Source organism: Phycodurus eques, chromosome 5, assembly GCF_024500275.1.
Source record: "Phycodurus eques isolate BA_2022a chromosome 5, UOR_Pequ_1.1, whole genome shotgun sequence".
NCBI lineage: Eukaryota > Metazoa > Chordata > Actinopteri > Syngnathiformes > Syngnathidae > Phycodurus > Phycodurus eques.
The window spans coordinates 8074663-8094810 of NC_084529.1; the positions used below are offsets into that span (position 1 = coordinate 8074663).

At 41.6% G+C, this 20148-nt stretch overlaps 1 protein-coding gene across 3 annotated transcripts in view; it reads left to right on the top strand.

Moving 5' to 3' along the window:
- Positions 1–18538, top strand: part of kiaa1549la (KIAA1549-like a) — a 144718-nt gene extending 126180 nt beyond the window's left edge. For 2 of the 3 annotated variants that reach the window (XM_061677360.1, XM_061677362.1), the window contains 10 exons: positions 5388–5512; positions 6465–6679; positions 7884–8016; positions 9043–9284; positions 9530–9695; positions 11251–11348; positions 13617–13765; positions 14596–14750; positions 14842–14921; positions 15786–18538. In XM_061677360.1, the coding sequence (XP_061533344.1) occupies positions 5388–5512; positions 6465–6679; positions 7884–8016; positions 9043–9284; positions 9530–9695; positions 11251–11348; positions 13617–13765; positions 14596–14750; positions 14842–14874 (1316 nt within the window). In that variant the 3' untranslated portion in view covers positions 14875–14921; positions 15786–18538. The remainder of the gene's footprint in view (positions 1–5387; positions 5513–6464; positions 6680–7883; positions 8017–9042; positions 9285–9529; positions 9696–11250; positions 11349–13616; positions 13766–14595; positions 14751–14841; positions 14922–15785) is intronic. The other variant, XM_061677361.1, reaches the window with a different exon arrangement.
- Positions 18539–20148: the final 1610 nt, after the last annotated feature.

Here is a 20148-nt window from a genome sequence, read left to right on the forward strand (position 1 = left end):
AGTGGTTGGATAGGGGTTTGGAGCTGGTGAAATATGGCTTCATGAATTAAATTGTCATCGGCACCCGAATCAATGAGGGCAGTGATGGGGGTGTTATGAGCAGGAACTATAATGCATGCGGGAACAGTCATGCGAGAGGAAGAGCTAGGGGGAAAGGAGAGCTCACCACGATGCTCTCGGGTCGCGGTGAGCCTGGTCTTTTGGTCGTAGGGGGCACAAAGAAATAAAGTGACCGGATTGACCGCAGTAAATACACAGCCACTGGGTGATACAACGCTGACGCTCCTGTGGACCTAGACGTGTCTTTGCAACTTGCATGGGCTCTTCGGTGGCTATGGGGAGTGACGGAAGTGTGGAAGATGGTGCGGGAGGCGGATGTGAAGCCGACGGCGTGGCACTAGGAGTGGTTGAGTTTTTGCGCACGCGAACCCCCCTCTCTTGTGCTCTCTCTCACAGTCTTTTATCCAGACGGATTGAAAGGGTGATGAGATCCTCGAGAGAGAGGAGGGCTCGTCCCAGATCGCGAGCTCATTCACATCTTGGTCGGAGAGGCCATTTGAAAAAAAATCCTGATAAGCGCAGTGTCGTCCCACCCGCATTCACCCGCCAATATCCGGAACTCGATGGAATATTCCGCTACCTATTTCGCACCCTGAATGAGCGTGAGGAGACGACAGGTGGCTTCTTTGCCCTGAATGGGATGATCGAACACTTTGCGGAGTTTGGTGGAAAAAGAATTGAAGGAATGGAGCACCGGGGGGAAATTTTGCCATAAGGAAAAGGACCATTTTGCTGCTTTGCTGCAGAGGAGGTTGGTGACATGTGCTACTTTTGATCATTCGGTGGGATAACTGTATGGTTGCAGGTTAAAAACGAGTGAGCAATTGAGTAAAAATTGGCTACACGCACCTAGGTCTCCAGAGTAGGGCTCAGGCGGCAGGACATGAGACTCTTTGTACAGGCGGCGAAGTGGCTCGGAGGCTGCGGGCTCAGGAGGAGTACTTACAGGGGGTTGAATGGATTGCATCTGTTGGAAAAGGAGGGAGACCTGTTGTGAAAGGGAATGTAGCTTTTCGGTGATTTCTTGTAATGCTTTATCCTGTCTTCCTATGTGGGTGCATTGGAGGGTGAGCGCGTTCGTGAGCGCCTCTGGAGTTGTTGGGTCCATATTGTGGCCAAAGTATTCTGTCACGTGCGGGGAGTAGCTAGACGCAAGAGCAGACGGAGGCAGATGGTTAGTGATAAACAGTTTATTGAATAAGGTAATGGAGGTGGTCCTGGGTGCGTTGGAAGGCAGTGGCGTGGACAGGTGGCGGCCAGTGGAGAGAACAGGCGGCTGGCTTGGCGGCACGGATGATGTGGATCAGGAACACCGGGAAATACTGGAAACGAGGCGAGACACAGGAGTCAAAAAAGAAGAACTGCAGGGCAGTATATGACAACACCTTTTCAATGGGAGAAAGGCCTAGACCGCTGTCTAGTCCTCAAACACAAAGCCACACTGCTGTAACACGTGCACAATGTGGCTTGGCATTGCCTTGCTAAAATAAGCAGGGACATCCATTAAAATGGCATTGCTTGGATGTTAGCATATGCTGCTCCAAAATCTTAATGTACCTTTCAGCATTAATGGTTCCTTCACGGATGTGCAAGTTAGCCATGCCATAGGCACTAACGCAACCCCATACCATCACAGATGCTGGCTTTTGAACTGTGCGCTGATAACAACCAAGATGGTCCTTTTTTACTTCGAGAAATGTTGTTCCTAAGCTGTTTGACTATTTGCTCAGACAGTCGTTCACAAAGTGTTGAACCTCGCCCCATCTTTGATTGTGAACAACTGATCCTTTTGGGGATTCTCCTTTCATACCAGTTGTTATTAACCTGAGTTCGATCGAAACCCCAGGGGTTCTCTGAGGCATTCGCTGGGGTTCGATGGAGGACTCGACACACACTGCGTGTGCGTGCATGCTTTATCCGTAAAAGCCTTTTTACACTCGATTTTGAATGAGTGGTTCATGCCGTTCAAAACGCAAGGGAGCGTCAAAATTCACGTTTACCATTGCGGCGCTGCGCCTTGAGTTGAAATGCTTTGTTCTTTTTTTAAATCTCTATTTAACATTTCAACGATACAGTTGACTTGAGGAGCATTGCTGTGCCATCAGACAGCGCGTCCAATAATAAAAAACAGCCCAAAAAATTTACTCGTACCAATTAACCCTTTTCGAAGATTGTAGAAATAACATAAAGAAAAGGAACAGACTTTGTTGTGAATTTTATCAACGCAGTCCGTTCCTCTGATATGAGAGTGGCACTTACCAAGCGGAATGGCAACAGCCAAATTCCCATTCACTTACAGTAAATTTTCATTTAATTGAATTTTTGTTTGTTTTTTGTGTGAAATTCAAGTTTTGTTGGTTTCGTTCTTTTAACACAATGACTTTGTGTGCAACTCATGCATGGTTCATTTTGTGCATGACCTGGATGACTGAGAATCTACACAGACAATAAAATATATCCCTGTTTTGAATTTGAAATAAACCATGTTTTATTTTTCGAATTAGGAAGGGTTCCGCGCACTCCATATGAAACTTGCGGGGTTCCGTCCCTCCAACAAGGTTAAGAACCACTGTTTTATCCCTAATCATGACACTCACCTGTTTACAATTAACCTGTTCACCTGTTCAATTCAACTTTCCCAGTCTTTCGTTGCCCCTGTCCCAGCTATTTTGGAATGTGTTGTATGCATGCTCGCGTATGTTTTTAAAAAGGCAGCGGGAGCAAAACTGAGTTCGGTTGTACCTTATTTAAGTATTTAACAATGTAAACAGTGAGTAAGGTTGTACTTTATTGAAGTATTTAACAATGTATTCACGTTATTTTTTGTTCAATTCTCATCCACAAATCCATCAAAGTCCTCATCTTCTGTATCCGAAATGAACAGCTGGGGAAGTTCTCCATCAAACATCAAACCGGGTTCCCTCTCGTCTCATTGTCGGAGTCAGTTTCATTGCCGGGGGGCTGTTCAGCAATAATGCCGGCTTTCGCGAAATCCCGGACAACAGTCAAAGTAGATACCTTAGCCCAGGCATCCACTTGCGAACCATGGATTCGTTGATCTTGAATTCTCTCGCAGCTGCTCGATTGCCATATTCCTCCGCGTAACTGATAGCTTGCAGTTTAAACTGCGCTTCGTAAGCGTGTCTCTTCATAGGTGCCATTTTCGGGGGTCTTTAGCCAAACCGATGTTGTTTTGCACAATGCACACCCCGGCACTATATACCTACAGGGGGCGTGCCTTTAGCGTCCTCTTTCACGCGCACCCTTCCCCATTTTAACGTCCGCATGCTTTCCTCAGTCACGTCCACCTTCCTCTATATAAGCAGCGTGTCGGCAGGAAATGCTGCCAGTCAGTCAAGTGGAGCGCTCATCAAGGTCACACAACAACATTTACAGATTTTGGAACTCGGTGCACACATAAGGCGCGCCACATTATAAGGCGCCCCGTCCATTTTGGAGAAAATTTAAGACTTTTAAGTGCGCCTTATGGTCGTGAAAATACGGTAATAAATTTACCCTTGTTAAAATGTAATAGGCCCATAACAAAATAACTGCCCAATATCGTAATAAAAGTCCTGAAATTATAATGTAATACATTTTGTTATTACAAGATTTGATTATTACGTTATTTTCCTGGTGAAAAAAATAATAGTAAGGTAATATTTAAATTAAGGCATTGACAGCATGAGACAGGCAAAAGAGGCCGTTTAATACTTATAGGTTGACACGTTAGTCAGTTGTTAGTGTCCTTAAGCATGATACTGTGCGATACTAAACTTCCAACTGCTAATGCTACTAAACAGCAGTGTTTCAATGTGCTGTTTTGAACACGATAGCCCACTAGTACTACACAATATCTTCACGTTGTGTTGGATGGTTTCCTAATCTGATTCACAATTTCTGCTGCTCACGTTGCTACCTGTCCTAACCTCAGCCATCACCGATGTGAGGTGCAGGGGGAGCCACAAGCAATAATACACGGTAGAGCTTCAGCCAGGATGAATTGTGTTTGCGTGGGTTTGAGATTGAGCTGATGACAGACTGTTTTTGTCTTACAATAAAGCCGTCTGCCCTATAATGTTAGGAAATGAGTCATCGGCGTCCCAGTATACCACTACGCTGTCCGTCTGTTGCTACCTGCAATAAAATGCACACATACAGCTAATGCTGAGAAGCCCATAACGTGAAAAGATTAAACAACACACAAAGCTATGGTTCTATATGAATTGTCAACTAGCACAGTGTCGTATAGGCAGACTACAACCTGGATTGGTTGCCACTCAATCAATCACAAGGCACATACAGACAGACAGCTGAGTGTGAATCGACCTCACGGTCGCTGCACAAGTAATACTATTATTAATGATCTGCAGTAGTCTATGAAACTTTTTAAAGGATGTTAACATGCCAACACAAATAAGTGTAAATGTAAAATGGAGGACTCTTAAACTCACTGCAAATGTGGGTTGGGACTTTTGAATTCAAATAGTCAGGAAAGCTGAAGCCATAATTACACATTTTCTTTCATTTAAAAGTATATTACTTTTCATATTGTTAATATTAATACAGTATATGTATGAAAACTTATTAGTTTCCAATGTTGCACATTTAGCAAATTTAAAGGTTAGATGTTTGTTTTATTTTGTAACAAAAGTCACATTGCTATCGTTAATATCTCAATAATGTCATAATTAGTTGAGCATTATTAGTCATGTGATTGGTTAGGGTTTAACATAAGCACATTCAGTAAAGCATATTTGTATTGACATCATTTACAAGTTTTATATACATTTAAGCCCAAAATTATTTATATCCTTTCTTTTAAATGTAAAATTGAGCTGAATGCTCGAGAATTCTCGCACATCCATTTGTTTAGTCTTCATTTTGGTAACTTTAAGCAGTATCTACAGTTTGAGTAATTCTACGTTACCAGGATCCACTAAAATGTAAAAAAAAAAAAAAAAAAAGGATTCCTCAAAAGTGTTCAATAAGTTGGATAGGAATACTTTTAAAAATGTAAAAAGCAAAGTTGAGAAAAATGTTCATTATAATCTGAAACACAACTTTCAGCGCGTTCTAGGGTTGTTCCAAGCCAGTACAACAATTTATTAACTCTGAGTTTGGCCAGGGTATGAGTCGTTTGGGGCTTAACAATACGTGTGCGCATGAAGTAGACCTCAGACGTTCCGATTTTCATGCTAAGCTATAACTATTATTAAACACAGACAAACTGATGCGTAAAAAACATTGGCAACATTTGCTATCTTTCAGACTGTAACATCTCAGTTGCCTGAAGGGACAGCTAACCTTCATCCTCTTCTTCACAGACCCATACGATGATCATACAGGCTCTCTACGGCTCATCACCATCAAACCCATGACAGCTCAGCCAACTTACTCCTACCCCTCATCCTCCTCTCACAGCCAAGACTCTGTGATCCTGAATGGCGAGGTGAGTCACAGACACAAACGTACACACTTATTCACACATGCATGATGTCGAAGAACCACAATTAACCCCGACCTCGACCCCATCAAGCATCTTTGGGATGAACAAGCAGAGAGATAATCCAGACCCTCTTTTCCAATGTCTTCCAAGTACATATTTTGATATATTTTTGAATATTTTCACACATACAGTACACCCAAACCTTTGGACACGGTTGCGTGAGACTCGAGTCCATTGTCCGGACAAAGCTGTAGTGTCATCATGTGTCACAGCACATTAACATTTGGATTCAATGTGGCACATACGTAAAGCCTGCACTCTATATTTATGTGTGCAAATCTGTCATAGCATCATATTAAATTATAGTGTGAAGCCAGTTGTCATCCTGCCCTCTCCTGTACTGTAGCATCATCGCATCTCTACGCCAGGATGCCTTGCACTCCTGACGAATTGAGTTGTTATTGCAGCAAACACTCGCCCTTCCACTTAAATCTCTTCCTGTCACATTTCTCCCACCCTGAGTATGTCATATTTCACTTTCAGCCTCAGATTCGCCATTGCTACTGCATTTCTCTGCAACAAGACAGCAATTCACACTGTGATGACTATTTATCTCTCATTTGATCAGCATTACACCAGCTACACATATTATTGTTCACCGATTGAGTCATATCACTTCATTAAGCCTTTTCTCACATTAAATACAACAAAATAAGTGAAGAATGTATGATTATTGCTAATATCGGATCAGTCCAAAATTCAAGGGTGAAATATCGGTATCGGAGAAGTGAAAAAGTTAGATCGGGACATATATATATATATATATATATATATATATATATATATATATACACACACAGCAGCTCCAGTAATGTCAAGATTGTTTGTTTGATAAATTACAGCTTTCAGCCACAAATATGTCTGGTTTATTGAGGGTTGAACATATCCTCTACAGGCTAATCATAGCGGGTTGAAGCAGAAGTCGGACATTGAACACTACAGGAACAAACTGCACCAGAAAGCCCGTAGGAAAGGTTATGGGGAGTTCTCCCTTTCTGAGGGTGGCAGCCACGGTTATGGTCACAGCCGGCATAGTCGGCATGACAACGGAGTCAAGGAACCAATGACTGCAGAGGAAAAGAGGGCCTCTTTTGCTGGATGTCATAAGAGGTAAGCACGAAGTATTGTGATGAAATATTCATAATGAGAAATTTTGAATCCCAATTTATGCATTGCACTGCAAAGTAACCTTAAAAACATACCATACATGTCATGCTGGCTAAAATATTAAAGACATTTCAAAAAGTAAGTAAGTCAGTAATTTAAAAATGTTCACGCATTGTATAGAAATAATGGTAATGTTTTTAAAAGACACAAAAGTATAAATAGTAATAATGGCTTTAATGTAATTGTCCAAGCTTTGAAAGTTAGATTATTATTTTTTTTTAGGTTTTTATTGGTCCCCCATGGCGGCACGGTGGGCGACTGGTTAGAGAGTCAGCCTCACAGTTCTGAGGACCCGCGTTCAATCCCCGGCCCCGCCTGTGTGGAGTTTGCATGTTCTCCCCGTGCCTGCGTGGGTTTTCTCCGGGCTCTCCGGTTTTCTCCCACATCCCAAAAACATGCACGAATTGGAGACTCAAAATTGCCCGTAGGTGTGAATGTGAGTGTGAATGGTTGTTTGTTTGTATGTGCCCTGCGATTGGCTGGCAACCAGTTCAGGGTGTACCCCGCCTCCTGCCCGTTGATAGATGGGATAGGCTCCAGCACGCCCGCGACCCTAGTGAGGAGAAGCGGCTCAGAAAATGGATGGATGGATGGATGGTTCCCCATGCCCCAGTATCATTTTTGGAATCAAAATATTTGAAGGTTAGATGTCATCATCATCTTAAAGCTAACTAGTGCTGTTCTTCAGCCTTTATTTTGTGCGACTACTGTACACATTGAATTTTTTTCCATGATTTGTTGGCAGGTGTACTTGGTGGTTTAGGAGATGTGACAGTTACATAAGATGGTTCCATTTTTGTGAAGGATTTTCATCTTTACATATTGGCTGTCCTGGTCTTAAAATCCCATAATTGTACTGTAACTGCATTTTCTAGAGTAACTAAGACTAAGATTAACACTATGTGACACAAAAGTGTGAAATATATTCTGCGTATTGCACAATATAGTCTTAACATATGTTTAAAATGTATTTTCTATTCTATTTTTTTTTCTTGACACCACAAACTTTTGCAGTTGGACCCCACTTTTATTGTCTCTGCGCCATACAATGACATTAAACACTATTCTATTCTATTCTAATACATTTTTTGTCATTGCAATACACCTAACTTTTTTTTTTTTTCTCCACCTCCACGCATCAAATCAGGGACTCACACCCACGGGAGCCTGCCTATTGGAGCAGGCAATCGCTGAGCAGTCCCAGCCCAGTGGAGACGGAGATGGACCTTCTGGTTCTTCGAGAGAGAGCCAGACGAGGCATCCGCAACAACGGCTACGATGTGAGTGTGCAGAGGGCATATGAGTTGTTCAATGAAGCCAGGTCGACGTTTTGATATCAAAAGATTAGGTTTAGGCTTATGATTTTTTTAATGGCCTAATTGCATAAAAAATGTCAGTGACTTAGTTGAACTTCACCTGAACACCTCACTATTTTAAATTCTTTGATTCTGTTACAAACTACATTATAGAGGCTCAAGTCTGACCTCACTGACACTTGAATGGCTCACACTCATACTGTGCAGTATATGCACACAGTATACTGCTACTTTGTCCTAATTCCTGATCTTCTCAGGGCAGAGTGTTTATGACTTTAATCCTTAATTTCCATCTTTTACACTCACTCTGACGCTGCTCTGAGAGATTACCAAAATACCTTTAAATAAAAGTGAACCAAATGGATAAAGGAAGAGAGAATAAAGTGAGAAAGGAAAGAAATGACTAAAAGATAAGTTGGAGCAGCTGGAGAAAGGAAGACAGAGAGGAAGATAAGAAAAAATGGTGGACAGGAGGAATGACTGAAATAGATTTCTGCTGCCTCTCGGGTGTAGCAACAGTTCTACCTCGGTGAATGTCAATGACTGCAAATGTTTACAGCCTAATCATGGATTCAGATGGCTGACAGATAGTAGTTCATATACTTGGATATGGCAAACTATTTGAGGCAGCACAAGGAAAGCAGAGTGCAGGATTGTGCCAACCTGTAATGTCAATCCTTAATGTCTCCTTCTGTGACAATTTATCTTTAACAACTACAACTTGTTTGTAACATGACAGGTTGGGCAAAAGGGTCAGGAAACAAGTCCATAAGTAGAACGTGAAACATGTCGTTGTTGCAAACTAAGCACTCTGTAGCCATCATGAAAATGATTCAAGCTGTTGTTTTTTTGGGACCTTGCACACATACAATATCCTATCTTTCCTGTTTGAGCTACATTCTTGTACTGGTAAAACTAATCAAAGCTTTATAATTGAGTAAGTTGGTGCTTTTCGGAGACTGATCTCTCCGCCCTCATTGCACTTTGCAGGGTGAACCGGAGCCGTTTGAGGAAACCAATGTGGACCGTCTGATGAGCTCTCTTGGCTATGGAGGTGGATCTACTGGCACAGGAAATGGTAGCCTGGGGGTGAAAGCTCACCGCGGCTCCGACTCCTCCACACTCAGCTCTCAGCCATCCATTGACGACGTCCGCGCACAGATGCATATGTTGCTTGGCAACGCCTTCAGCCTGGCACCCCCGGACCATGACCCACCTTCCCCTCCTACTAAGTAAATTCACTTTACGTTTTTCTTTTTCTTTTCATAGTGATGCAAATCATGTAGCACTTTTGCAAGTTTTTCATTATTTTGCCAGTAAAAGATAATATGAAAGTGCCTTCAGGCTGGATTTAAACATTTTTTGTGTAAATATATGCAGAAAGCAAAGTATTTGAAATTTAAACTTAAAATTCAGTATGCTGGAGAGCAACTGGAAACCTGGGAGATTATTGATTACATATTTATTTTACGAGCAGGCGCCACCATCACCACCACCACGTCCACAGCGCCTATAACCCGTCTCACACCAGCCACTACAGTGATGGAGTGACGAGCGCCCCTGGGACCATGAACCACCCCTGTGGAAGCAGGCAGAGGAGCCTTGGCTATGAGGATTTGCACCAGTGTAGCCTACCAAAACCGGTGAGAACATACACTACGTGCAAAAGTCTATCCATTTTCAATACTGCTTCCAACTGTTCGAGGTAGCGGGGATCTGGAGCCTATCCCAGCTGACTACAGGAAAAAGGCAGATGACACTGGACTGATCCCCAGTCATTCACAGGGCACTAAAAGAGACAGACAAACATTTGCACTATTACTGAGTCGGAACGGAGCCCACCCTGCCTGCGCAAGCCAGGCAACTGGACTACTACATCCTTAGTGACTATGTGCAATAGTCTAGGGCTAAAACTAAGATTTTGTTGTTGTCACAGCATTCATTGTGACATAGTCCATCCATCCATCCATTTTCTGAGCTGCTTTTCCTTACTAGGGTCACGGGCGTGCTGGAGCCTATCCCAGCTGTCATCGGGCAGGAGGCGGGGTACACCCTGAACTGGTTGCCAGCCAATCGCAGGGCACATACAAACAAACAACCATTCGCACTCACAGTCATGCCTACGGGCATTTTAGAGTCTCCAATTAATGCATGTTTTTGGGATGTGGGAGGAAACCAGAGTGCCCGGAGAAAACCCACGCAGACACGGGGAGAATATGCAAACTCCACACAGGCGGGGCCGGGGATTGAACCCAGGTCCTCAGAACTGTGAGGCTGACGCTCTAACCAGTCGCCCACCGTGCCGCTTGTGACATAGTAAAACTGTGAATAGTTACAGAGATACCTGCACATTAGCAGGATTGCACAAAAAATATAAACCCCAATTCCATTGAAGTTGGGATGTTGTGTAAAATGTAAATAAAAACAGAATACCATATTTGTCAAATCATTTTCAACCTATATTCAATTGAATACACTACAAAGGCATTTAATGTTCAAACTTTTTTAAAATTTTTATTTATTTATTTTTTGCAAATATTCACTCATTTTGAATTTGATGCCCGTGACACACTCCAAGATCAGTTTTCTTAAACATTGAATCTGGAAAAAGCAAACCTTAATATTCTAAACACATTCATTCGTTCATTCATTCATCTTCCGTTCCGCTTATCCTCACTAGTTGTGGGCGTGCTGGAGCCCATCCCAGCTATCTTGGGGCGAGAGGCGGGGTAGACCCTGAACTGGCAACACAAAACAATTCATTGTAGGCAAATTTGTTTTTGAAACAAACAAATCGGAGGACTGATTGTGATCCACTCTGTCGGTTCCACTGTAACCCATTATTGTCATCAAAATACATATTTTTAGCCAGTCGAGCAGATTACATATGCAGTATGATCAAAGACTATTCAGTAGATCAGGTCATGCAACAGAATATTTTTGTCCAACAGCCAAATGTGCGTCTGGTCATGTGGAAAAGTCATTTGATGCTACTGGTGAGTGTATTGCCAACAGCTTTACAAGGGGAAGGTTTTACCCAGATTGAAGCAACAAATACATTTGCACCACATAGTGTGCTTTAGTATTTCTTGGATTCTGGTATTGTTTCCAGATGTTCAGATCACACATCCACAAGGTCATGTCTCGTGACATTTTTATGTATGAAAGTCCTCAAAATTAATGATTTTGCATTTGCAGGGTTTCCGGTTCACACAGCTCCCCGATATGGGCATTGGGTCTCCCCCGCCGCTAGTCCCCTCAAGACCAGGACCTCCACCTGGACCTTCACTGAGACGGTACTACTCATCATGCACATTAGTATGAGCTATCGTGGCTAAACAATATCCTTTCATGGCTCCTCTAAGTCACTAATCCTTGCCCCAATGAAGGCAAACAAGCTACACTTCTGTCAGTATCGTTATCACATGAGGACGAAGAGTAGCCCCACGCGTCACTCCGAGCAAGAGGAGATACCAGTAATGAGAGAAGATGACGAAACCATGTGGCATGTAGAGCAGGGAAACAAACGCCAGAATAATTGAGTATGTGGTGCAGCAAATAAGTGTTTAGAGAGAAAATAATACAACGACACGGTAGGCACATACTTTATGTCCGAAAACTGGAAAGAAACCAGTTCGTTACCTCATATGTCGGCCAGGAGGAGTCTTTAAGGTTAAAAGTACGTATATTAAAATATCCATCCATCAATACATCCATTTTCTGAGCCGGTTCTCCTCACTAGGGTCGCGGGCGTGCTGAAGCCTATCCCAGCTATTATCGGGCAGGAGGCGGGGTACACCCTGAACTGGTTGCCAGCCAATCGCAGGGCACATACAAACAAACAACCATTCGCACTCACATTCACACCTACGGGCAATTTAGAGTGTTCAATTAACGTGCATGTTTTTGGGATGTGTGAGGAAACCGGAGTGCCCGGAGAAAACCCACACAGGCACGGGTAGAACATGCAAACTCCAAACAGGCGGGGGCGGGGATTGAACCCCGCTCCTCAGAAATGTGAGGCTGACACTGTAACCAGTCGGCCACTGTGCCGCCATATTAAAATATAGTCTATCAAATATTTTTGTCTGCAGTGTTGTTCATGGTCATTTGCATTTTTTTTCCCAACAGAAAGTTGAGTTTTCATTTTTAGTCCTGAGATTAGCACAATTTATGTTGTCTATTACATTATTATATCTGCTTAAAAAAAACAATTTGGCTTTGCTAAGGGACCCATGCAAAATTCTTCCACTGTCATTTTTACACTCCCATTTGTATCACACCCCTATCAATATTAGGGGCGACACGGTAGAGGACTGGTTAGAGCGTCAGCCTCACAGTTCTGTGGACTTGGGTTCAATCCCCGGCCCCGCCTGTGTGGAGTTTGCATGTTCTCCCCGTGCCTGCGTGGGTTTTCTCCGGGCACTCTGGTTTCCTCCCACATCCCCAAAACATGCATTAATTGGTGACTCTAAATTGCCTGTAGGTGTGACTGTGAGTGCGAATGGTTGTTTGTTTGTATGTGCCCTGCGATTGGCTGGCAACCAGTTCAGGGTGTACCCCGCCTCCTGGGATAGCCTCCAGCACGCCCGCAACCCTAGTGAGGAGAAGCGGCTCAAAAAATGAATGGATGGATGAATATTGGGCCATATCGCCCAGCCCTAATGCAAATACACACAGAGATACAACATTAGAAAAATAGTATGTAACATAGGTGTCAAACTCAAGGCCCGGGGGTCCTTGAGTGCGTCCCGCTACATCATTTTATGTGGTCCGTGAAAGCAAATCATGCTCGTCAACTTCCGTGATTTTTTTGCTAAAATCTGTACCCACATTCCAAATTGTTGTGTAATGGTAATAATATCTTTTAGTGATTAAACATTCATATGGTTTCACTGTTCTAACAGCCCTCTGAGGGAAATCATAACTACAATGAATAGCTTGACTCCCCTTGTATATAACATACTATTTAATATTTACACTATGTGATAAGTTGATGTTCAGGGTGAACCCGGCCTATCACTCACCGTTGGGCTTGGCTCCAGCCCGCCCATGACCTTTAATATGATATGTAATGAAGACAATGGATGGCAACATTTCCAGATGCTGAATTTAGGCTATAAGCACACTACCAAAGAAATCCAGTAAATCCATCTGCAGCATTGAAACTAATCACTCCATCTCATAAACAGAAAGACGTGCGGGGAAGAAGTGTGCTTGAGAAGAACAGAGTGGAAAAGAAGGTGCAGAATATTAAGCAGCAACATTTGAATAGATTTTCCTCCCTCACCCCCCCACCATCTTAGTCACCTCGCTATCCTATGTTAGTGTGCACTCTTTGAAGAAGCAAGCTTCTTCATTTCAATGCAACTGCCGGGAGAGCAGTTTTGCTGAGTTTTGCTGAGCAGTTTTGCGTCGAGCGCACACCGCCATCTGGTGGAATAAAAGAGAAATTACCTCGTCGTCAGCAAACAAAAATCGGAAGAAAATGAGCAATTATTCATTTTTGAATTATTGTACAAGTATTTAACCATTTGAAGTATCCCTGTTTTTTCTCCCTCCAGCTCTACTCCCGATGTAAGCCTGAAGCCTCGAGTGTCTGAGGCCTCAGATCTGCAGGACCAACAACAGCACAACGGGGCCCCTTACCTGCCACTATCGAGGACCACCTTTCCCGCTGTGACTGTTGACCAGTCCATTAGCACCTACTCAGGTAAGACAACAAACATTAATAAGACACAGCTGGTTTCCCGCGAGTATTTAAAATTTGCGAACGTTCTTACATGCTGTTGCTTTGAAAAGTGTGTTGAATTTGGAATAATGACTTCATTCACGAGTTTAACATTCTCCAACTTTTTTAAACATGCTAAAACCAATCAAACAATTGTATATTTTTTGTTATTTTGAGAAACTGCTACATCACAGCTTCCTTTAAAAGGTGGAAAGTCAGATTTTGGGGTGGTCCGCCCTCCTGTATCCCATTAGAATAGATCTGCCTCTGCCCTGAACACATCTCCATATTCAGAACCACAACAGGAGCAATCTGTAATAAGATGGTAGTCTTTAAAGCAGTGTTTGCTATGAGGGTCATGATACCGTAATTGATGACGAATGTGATGTGTTCAAAGATCAGACCTTAAGACAGACCAGAAAGTGGAGGAAACATTGTTGCTTCTGAAACACAATTATCTGTATTCACAAGGTAAAATGTGTTACTGTTTTGGCTGCGAATAGTTTTTTTGCATATCTAGAAAAACCTAATATCAAACCATTTTTGTATTAGTAGTAGTTGTAGCGGAAGTAGACACCCTACCATTGGGCCATGTCAAATGTTATTTTTTTTGTATACAGTATAAAAAATGGGCTTATAGTTTGCACACTCCTGCCCATATAGTAATATAATAACTTTTATGATGCATTTATTTGTCTAAATGTATAATTTGGCTTTTGTGTCGGGTGCTAGAAAAGCTTCAAATCTTGAATGGCCGTTAAAAACGACACGTATGAATCCTGACAAGAAAACGCCATGTTTCTCTGCCACAGGAAACCCAATAACAGCAGTGTACGCTATATCAGCCAACCACCCAGGTTACTCTGACTACTTCGTCATGTCGCCTCCGTCCTCGTACCGTAGTCCATCCTGGATGTCCTACCCACCTGAGCCAGAAGATCTTCCACGGCAGTGGAATGACCCGCCGGTGAGACACATTTTTGCTTCATCGTGCGTTCCGATGCATGGTGAGCCCAGTGAATTAAGCCCTTTTTTTTTCTGCCCCGTCCCCCCCCCAGCAGAGCTCACGACACCTCGAAACCATCTGCTGAAGCCCCCACACCCTCCTCATCCCCACATGGAAACAATCGGTAGCTCTGTGAGTATGATCGTGTCGCCGCTGTCACGTTTGCCCGACTGAGAAAATCAATTTGTAGACGCTCAGTGTTATTTATCTGAATGCTCACCACCGTGTTGTGTACTTTTCTTGTGATTGATGGAACCATGTGCTCACATTCGGAGTGTCTTGTCAGGGTAATAATGTCACGATGTAAATGTCTGATTAGTCGTTTTTCTTTTTTTATTATTTTTTTATGTCCGATCAGTCTTAGCTAGGGTGCGAGAGAGAGAGAGGTCCTCCAACTGAGACAAATGGCTGCCATTACGGGCCACTTTAGCAGCTACTTTATGCAAACTACCTTATACCGTATTAGGTATGAAGACATTTTTGCGTTGCGTTTAGACCACGATTTACACTAATTGATTTAATTGTACTGTACATTGTCTGATAATCGTCATCGTTTGTTTGTTTCATCAGATATATTAAATCATCCATTTTAGATTAAAGACTTCATCTTTTCCAAATGGTTTAACGCCTTCTCATTATTTGTCCATAAACATGAGTCCCAAAAAGTTTTGATTATTCGCAAATACAATCATGAATTTAAATCTGTTAACAACTGACTTTTAATAACGTGCATTAAATGTTATCGTCATTCATATATTGCTGTGGAAAATAATAGTTACATCAAGCACAATTTAGTTTTGTGATCCCAATGTGTATTACAACAACAATTGAGAAGATCATAATCATGAGAATTCAGAAGTAGAGTGTATCTCATGCTGCTGGACAAACATCCAATTAGGAACTACAGTTTATGCTGAACGTTTCTTTTATGTTCGGAGAATAATGTTGACTGAAAACACACGCACGTGACTGATATTGCCACTGTCTCGGTTGCAGGTGTCTGTTTGGTTGGAAAGATGCTCTTTCTCTCTCCCTCTCTTTCTGGATCCTGTCTGAATTTGTTCTTCACCAGTGGACCCCCACCCACCACGTCCCATCGCTCCCTTTACGCAACTGCCTAGCTCTGCTTGCCGGACCTGCAGCCAAGAGGCCTTTATCATCTAGCCTTGGCGATAAACCGATCCGCCCCATATGCCCCCTCACCTGGTCACAGATCTGCAGCCGTATTAGTCTGCCCCCTGAGCCCCTGACCTCACAGGGCCCACCGTGGCTCGCGACTGAAATAGGCTGCCTCCTGTGTGGTGAACACTGTACAGCAAAAATCCCCTCACACCACTACGTATATGGAGCGTGAACGGCGTGAAGCAGTGCCTCTCACAACAGACGCAGTGTGACAGTCACCTGCCCAGCACGACACAGCACAATCGTGCCGCTACATCGTCGGTCCAGTCGTGGACCGGGCAACACCAGTAGCCCAATCCGCTAGTGAACTGACCCACACTCGTCTGGAGCATCTCGGGCTTGACCCTGAAGTCCACCATGAACCCAGGAAAACCGGGCTGAAATAAAACTGTGTTTGTTTCTTTTTTCTTTTTCTTTTTTTAAATGAGTCTAAATGTCTTTGTGAACCTTCTGCCACTGGTATTGTGTATTTTAAACTTAAGTGAGAGAACTCAAAAGAAAAATAGGAAAAAAATAATAATTGTCTTGATCTGTCTCAATTTTTGGTTTTAGATATGTGCTTTTGTCTTTACATTTGTGCATTGATTACTGTAAAAATGTGTATTTCAAGGCAAAAAAAAAACAAAAAAAAATATTTAAAATAGAACAACGGCAGCTTTGTGGTCCACATTTCTGTACAGAAAGTTGCATTGTTTTTCCTTTCTCCGACTGAACAACGATAACATGAATTATGATCACAATGCTCTGTCTGTCATTTGCTTATGAAGTTTTGTCTTTTAACAACCAGCCGAACCTGGATACAAACTCAAATCTTCGCTACCGCAACGACAAAACATTTACCATGTGAGTCAGCTTTGAAGTAAAGACCTGCCACCATGATATCAAAACACAAGCGGAGGAAAAAAAGGAGGAAAAAAAAGGAGGAAAAAAAAAAAAAAACATTTACTTGAAATATGTCTACTGTGTAAGGACGTTTGAATTTTTTTCTTATTTTGGTCTGAAAAGGGGGGACCGGTTGGCTGGGTAATTCGTCATTGCACTAAGTTGTACTGCTGTTCAAGTTACCTTCTGGTACTGCACAAGCTGTATATGTACCATTTCAATGTACTCCTGTATATAGCAGATGATTTATTGAAGAGATTTATGTAAGTAGCGTTGGGGAGATTTTTCTTGGCATTGTTCGAATGATTGGTTTCTTTCACTTGCATTTATGATGGACTTCTTCAGTGAAACTCCTTGACTCTGTGAAGGATGTACACATTTCAACATCTCATCCTATTGTTTGCTCAAGTGTCAATTAAAAGACCACATATTATATTACATTATAAAAAAAAAAAAAAAAAAATGATGGTACACAAGGTGTTGAGTTCTGACTAGCATAGAGGAGAATAGGCTTGTAATGTTTCTCCTCACTGCATTCCTCCTGTTCAGGCAAAGCTGTTATAGCCATACAAGTCAACATATTGCAATCATTTGTACAAGAATGTCACAGTCTAAATATCGACTCTTGCTGTCTCTGAGAAGAACCGCAATCCTGAGTACTCTGTACTTCAAAGAGTTCCGAATCAGCCGAATTGTCACCAAAGGAGATAATAGCCATAGTTTCTTCGAAATAAAACAGCCAATATGTACGACGTTTTGTCATCAAATACCAAAAGACCATCAAAAGAGACTACATTAGATGGCAGGTGACAAGGCAAGGGATCCGAATGTCCACTAGATAGAGCTAGTATAGAAGAGATAAACTTATTAAATAGTTATACAGGAAATTAGCACTTTTTGAAAAGCCTGAAAGAATCAGTGCAAAAATGCTGCCATATAGCATTCAGTTTCGAAAGGAAATTGTATTACGTATGTACAGTTTTCCCATATATTAAATGCACAACCGTGGCATTAGGCATCTATTATCATGAAACATAATCATAACAATAAATAATCAGATTTCCGGTGTTTCCACACAAAACACATCCGATATACACTTAATTACAGTGACAGTGTTGACAAAGTTAGTGTAACATTGTTGGCCTATGCATACAGTTTAAGATGGCGATCAATTTGTTTCTTACTAAGAGCATTTTTGATTGAGGCTATTTATTTATTTATTTATTTTTGCTTTGAATCATTCAAACTTAAAAAGTACCACTGGAATTGTAAAAACTGAATCAAATAAGCAAAGGCAACTCGAGGAATATTTGAAATCAATCACCTTGTGTTTTCAACTCCAAGTTGAAGCGATACCATTGCCATGCCTTTGTTCATTTAGTTTGATTTAATTCATATAGAAGAGGAAGTGGTCTTTTACACAACCTTTTTAAGAAGAAAAATTGATGCTATGCTGATGATGAGTTGATGTGCAACGTTTGTGCTTGACACAGGTTGTGGCGAAATGCATTTATTTAAAATGGACTCTGGGATGAACAGATTCAGTCTAGTTGTTTCTTCCGCCTTTTTTTTGCCATGTCTACTTGCTGTGATGTCACGGAGTGACGTAGAATGCCGTTGGATGTAGTTATGCAGAAAAAGTTTTGGTGAATTCAAACAATAAACATGAATTACATTTCTTTTGATTTGTTTGTTTGTTTGTTTGCTTGTTTTCCCACAATCAACTTTAGTGAACCACTAGAGGGGAGCATTTACACATGGAAAAAAAATAAAATAAATAAATAATAATAATTTAAAAAAAAAAAAAAAAGGGGGCTTCAGCCCCGCCTGCAATAAAACTTGCTGACTTTTCTGGAGTCAGCCACAATGTACCAAGCGAAAGGTCATTCCAGAATTGGAGGTCATTTTTTGACCTCATGAAATTTCAATCCATGACCAAAATACAGAAACATCCCTTTGTTGTGTAAATTACCGTCCCGAGACAAAATATAACCGTAGCTGTATAGCTATAACTAGCTATACAGCTATACAGCTATACAGCTATACAGCTAGCTATACAGCTACAGCTATACAGCTCCCTCCCTCCTAATAACTCACTTACATATCAAATATAACAGCTAAAATAAGTTGTGCATGATTTTGTTGATGACTTCCTTGCAATTGTTAAATACAGTCTTTTTTTTAAAATCATAAACATATTTTAAATAGTATCAATATGCTTTAAAGTTTTCTCTAAACAACCCTTTTACTAAATCTTATTTAGCCAACTTGAGGAAAAAAGAAAAAAAAAACATTGAATGACATCATCAAGCTATTTCTTCTGACAAGTCCTCTCTTCTTTTGTTAATTGTTTTTCCAGTGCTTTCAGTCATAATGGAATGACGCTCTTCAACAAACACAGCGCTTATCTCATATTCTAAGAATAAGACATTAATAATGTTTTCTGTTTGTTCTTGAATAGTTACCATAGCCCAACTACTGATTTACAAATCTGTAGGATCCTGCTCCCCTGTGACCAAAGTGAGGGTAAGTGGTACAGAAAACGAGTGGATGGCTATAATGTTATTTTCTTCTTATGTTTATATATAGAATGGTGCTGGTAAGAAATCATAGAGACAATATAAAACACATGGACATAAACAGACTGAGCAGGAACAAGCAAACTAAATTCATGCAGACAAATAAAACAAAAACATCTGCCCAACACATGCGACTCGAAATCGTTGCAGCAAGCGCGACACAAAGTCCAGAGCAGATGCAGAAGAACTATGACAAGTCAAATGTGGAACTAATAATGAGAAATGGGGAAGGCGCATAAAGGAGCATGCATGTAAACCACATATTTTATTATTTTCAAGTTCTCTTTTGATGCCTTGTGCTCTCGAAGGTTGCCATATTCGTCTGAACCTACATAATTTAATTGTTTTTGGCTTTGTGTGTGTGTGTACTGTTACACAATACTGTCTCCACGGGCCTCTGACTTGTGTGGCATAGAGCCCTTGCAATAAACACTATTTAGCAGTATATGCGCAATTGATGGCCAGTTTTTCTAAAGCAAACACATGAGAATTAAAAGAACAGACTTATAGGAGCCAGCAACAATTTTAACAGGATTTTGAGGATTAAGCAGCTGAGTAATTACACACACACACACACACACATGCACGCGCGCTCTTGTTCCAGCAACTGTCTCCCTCCCAGTTTTCTTCTTAATTTTCAGTTTGTCTGTAGCTCTTGGGAATGCTAATTGTATTTAGTGATAAATCACTCCAAGGTGTAGCGGTTCACTTGTTAC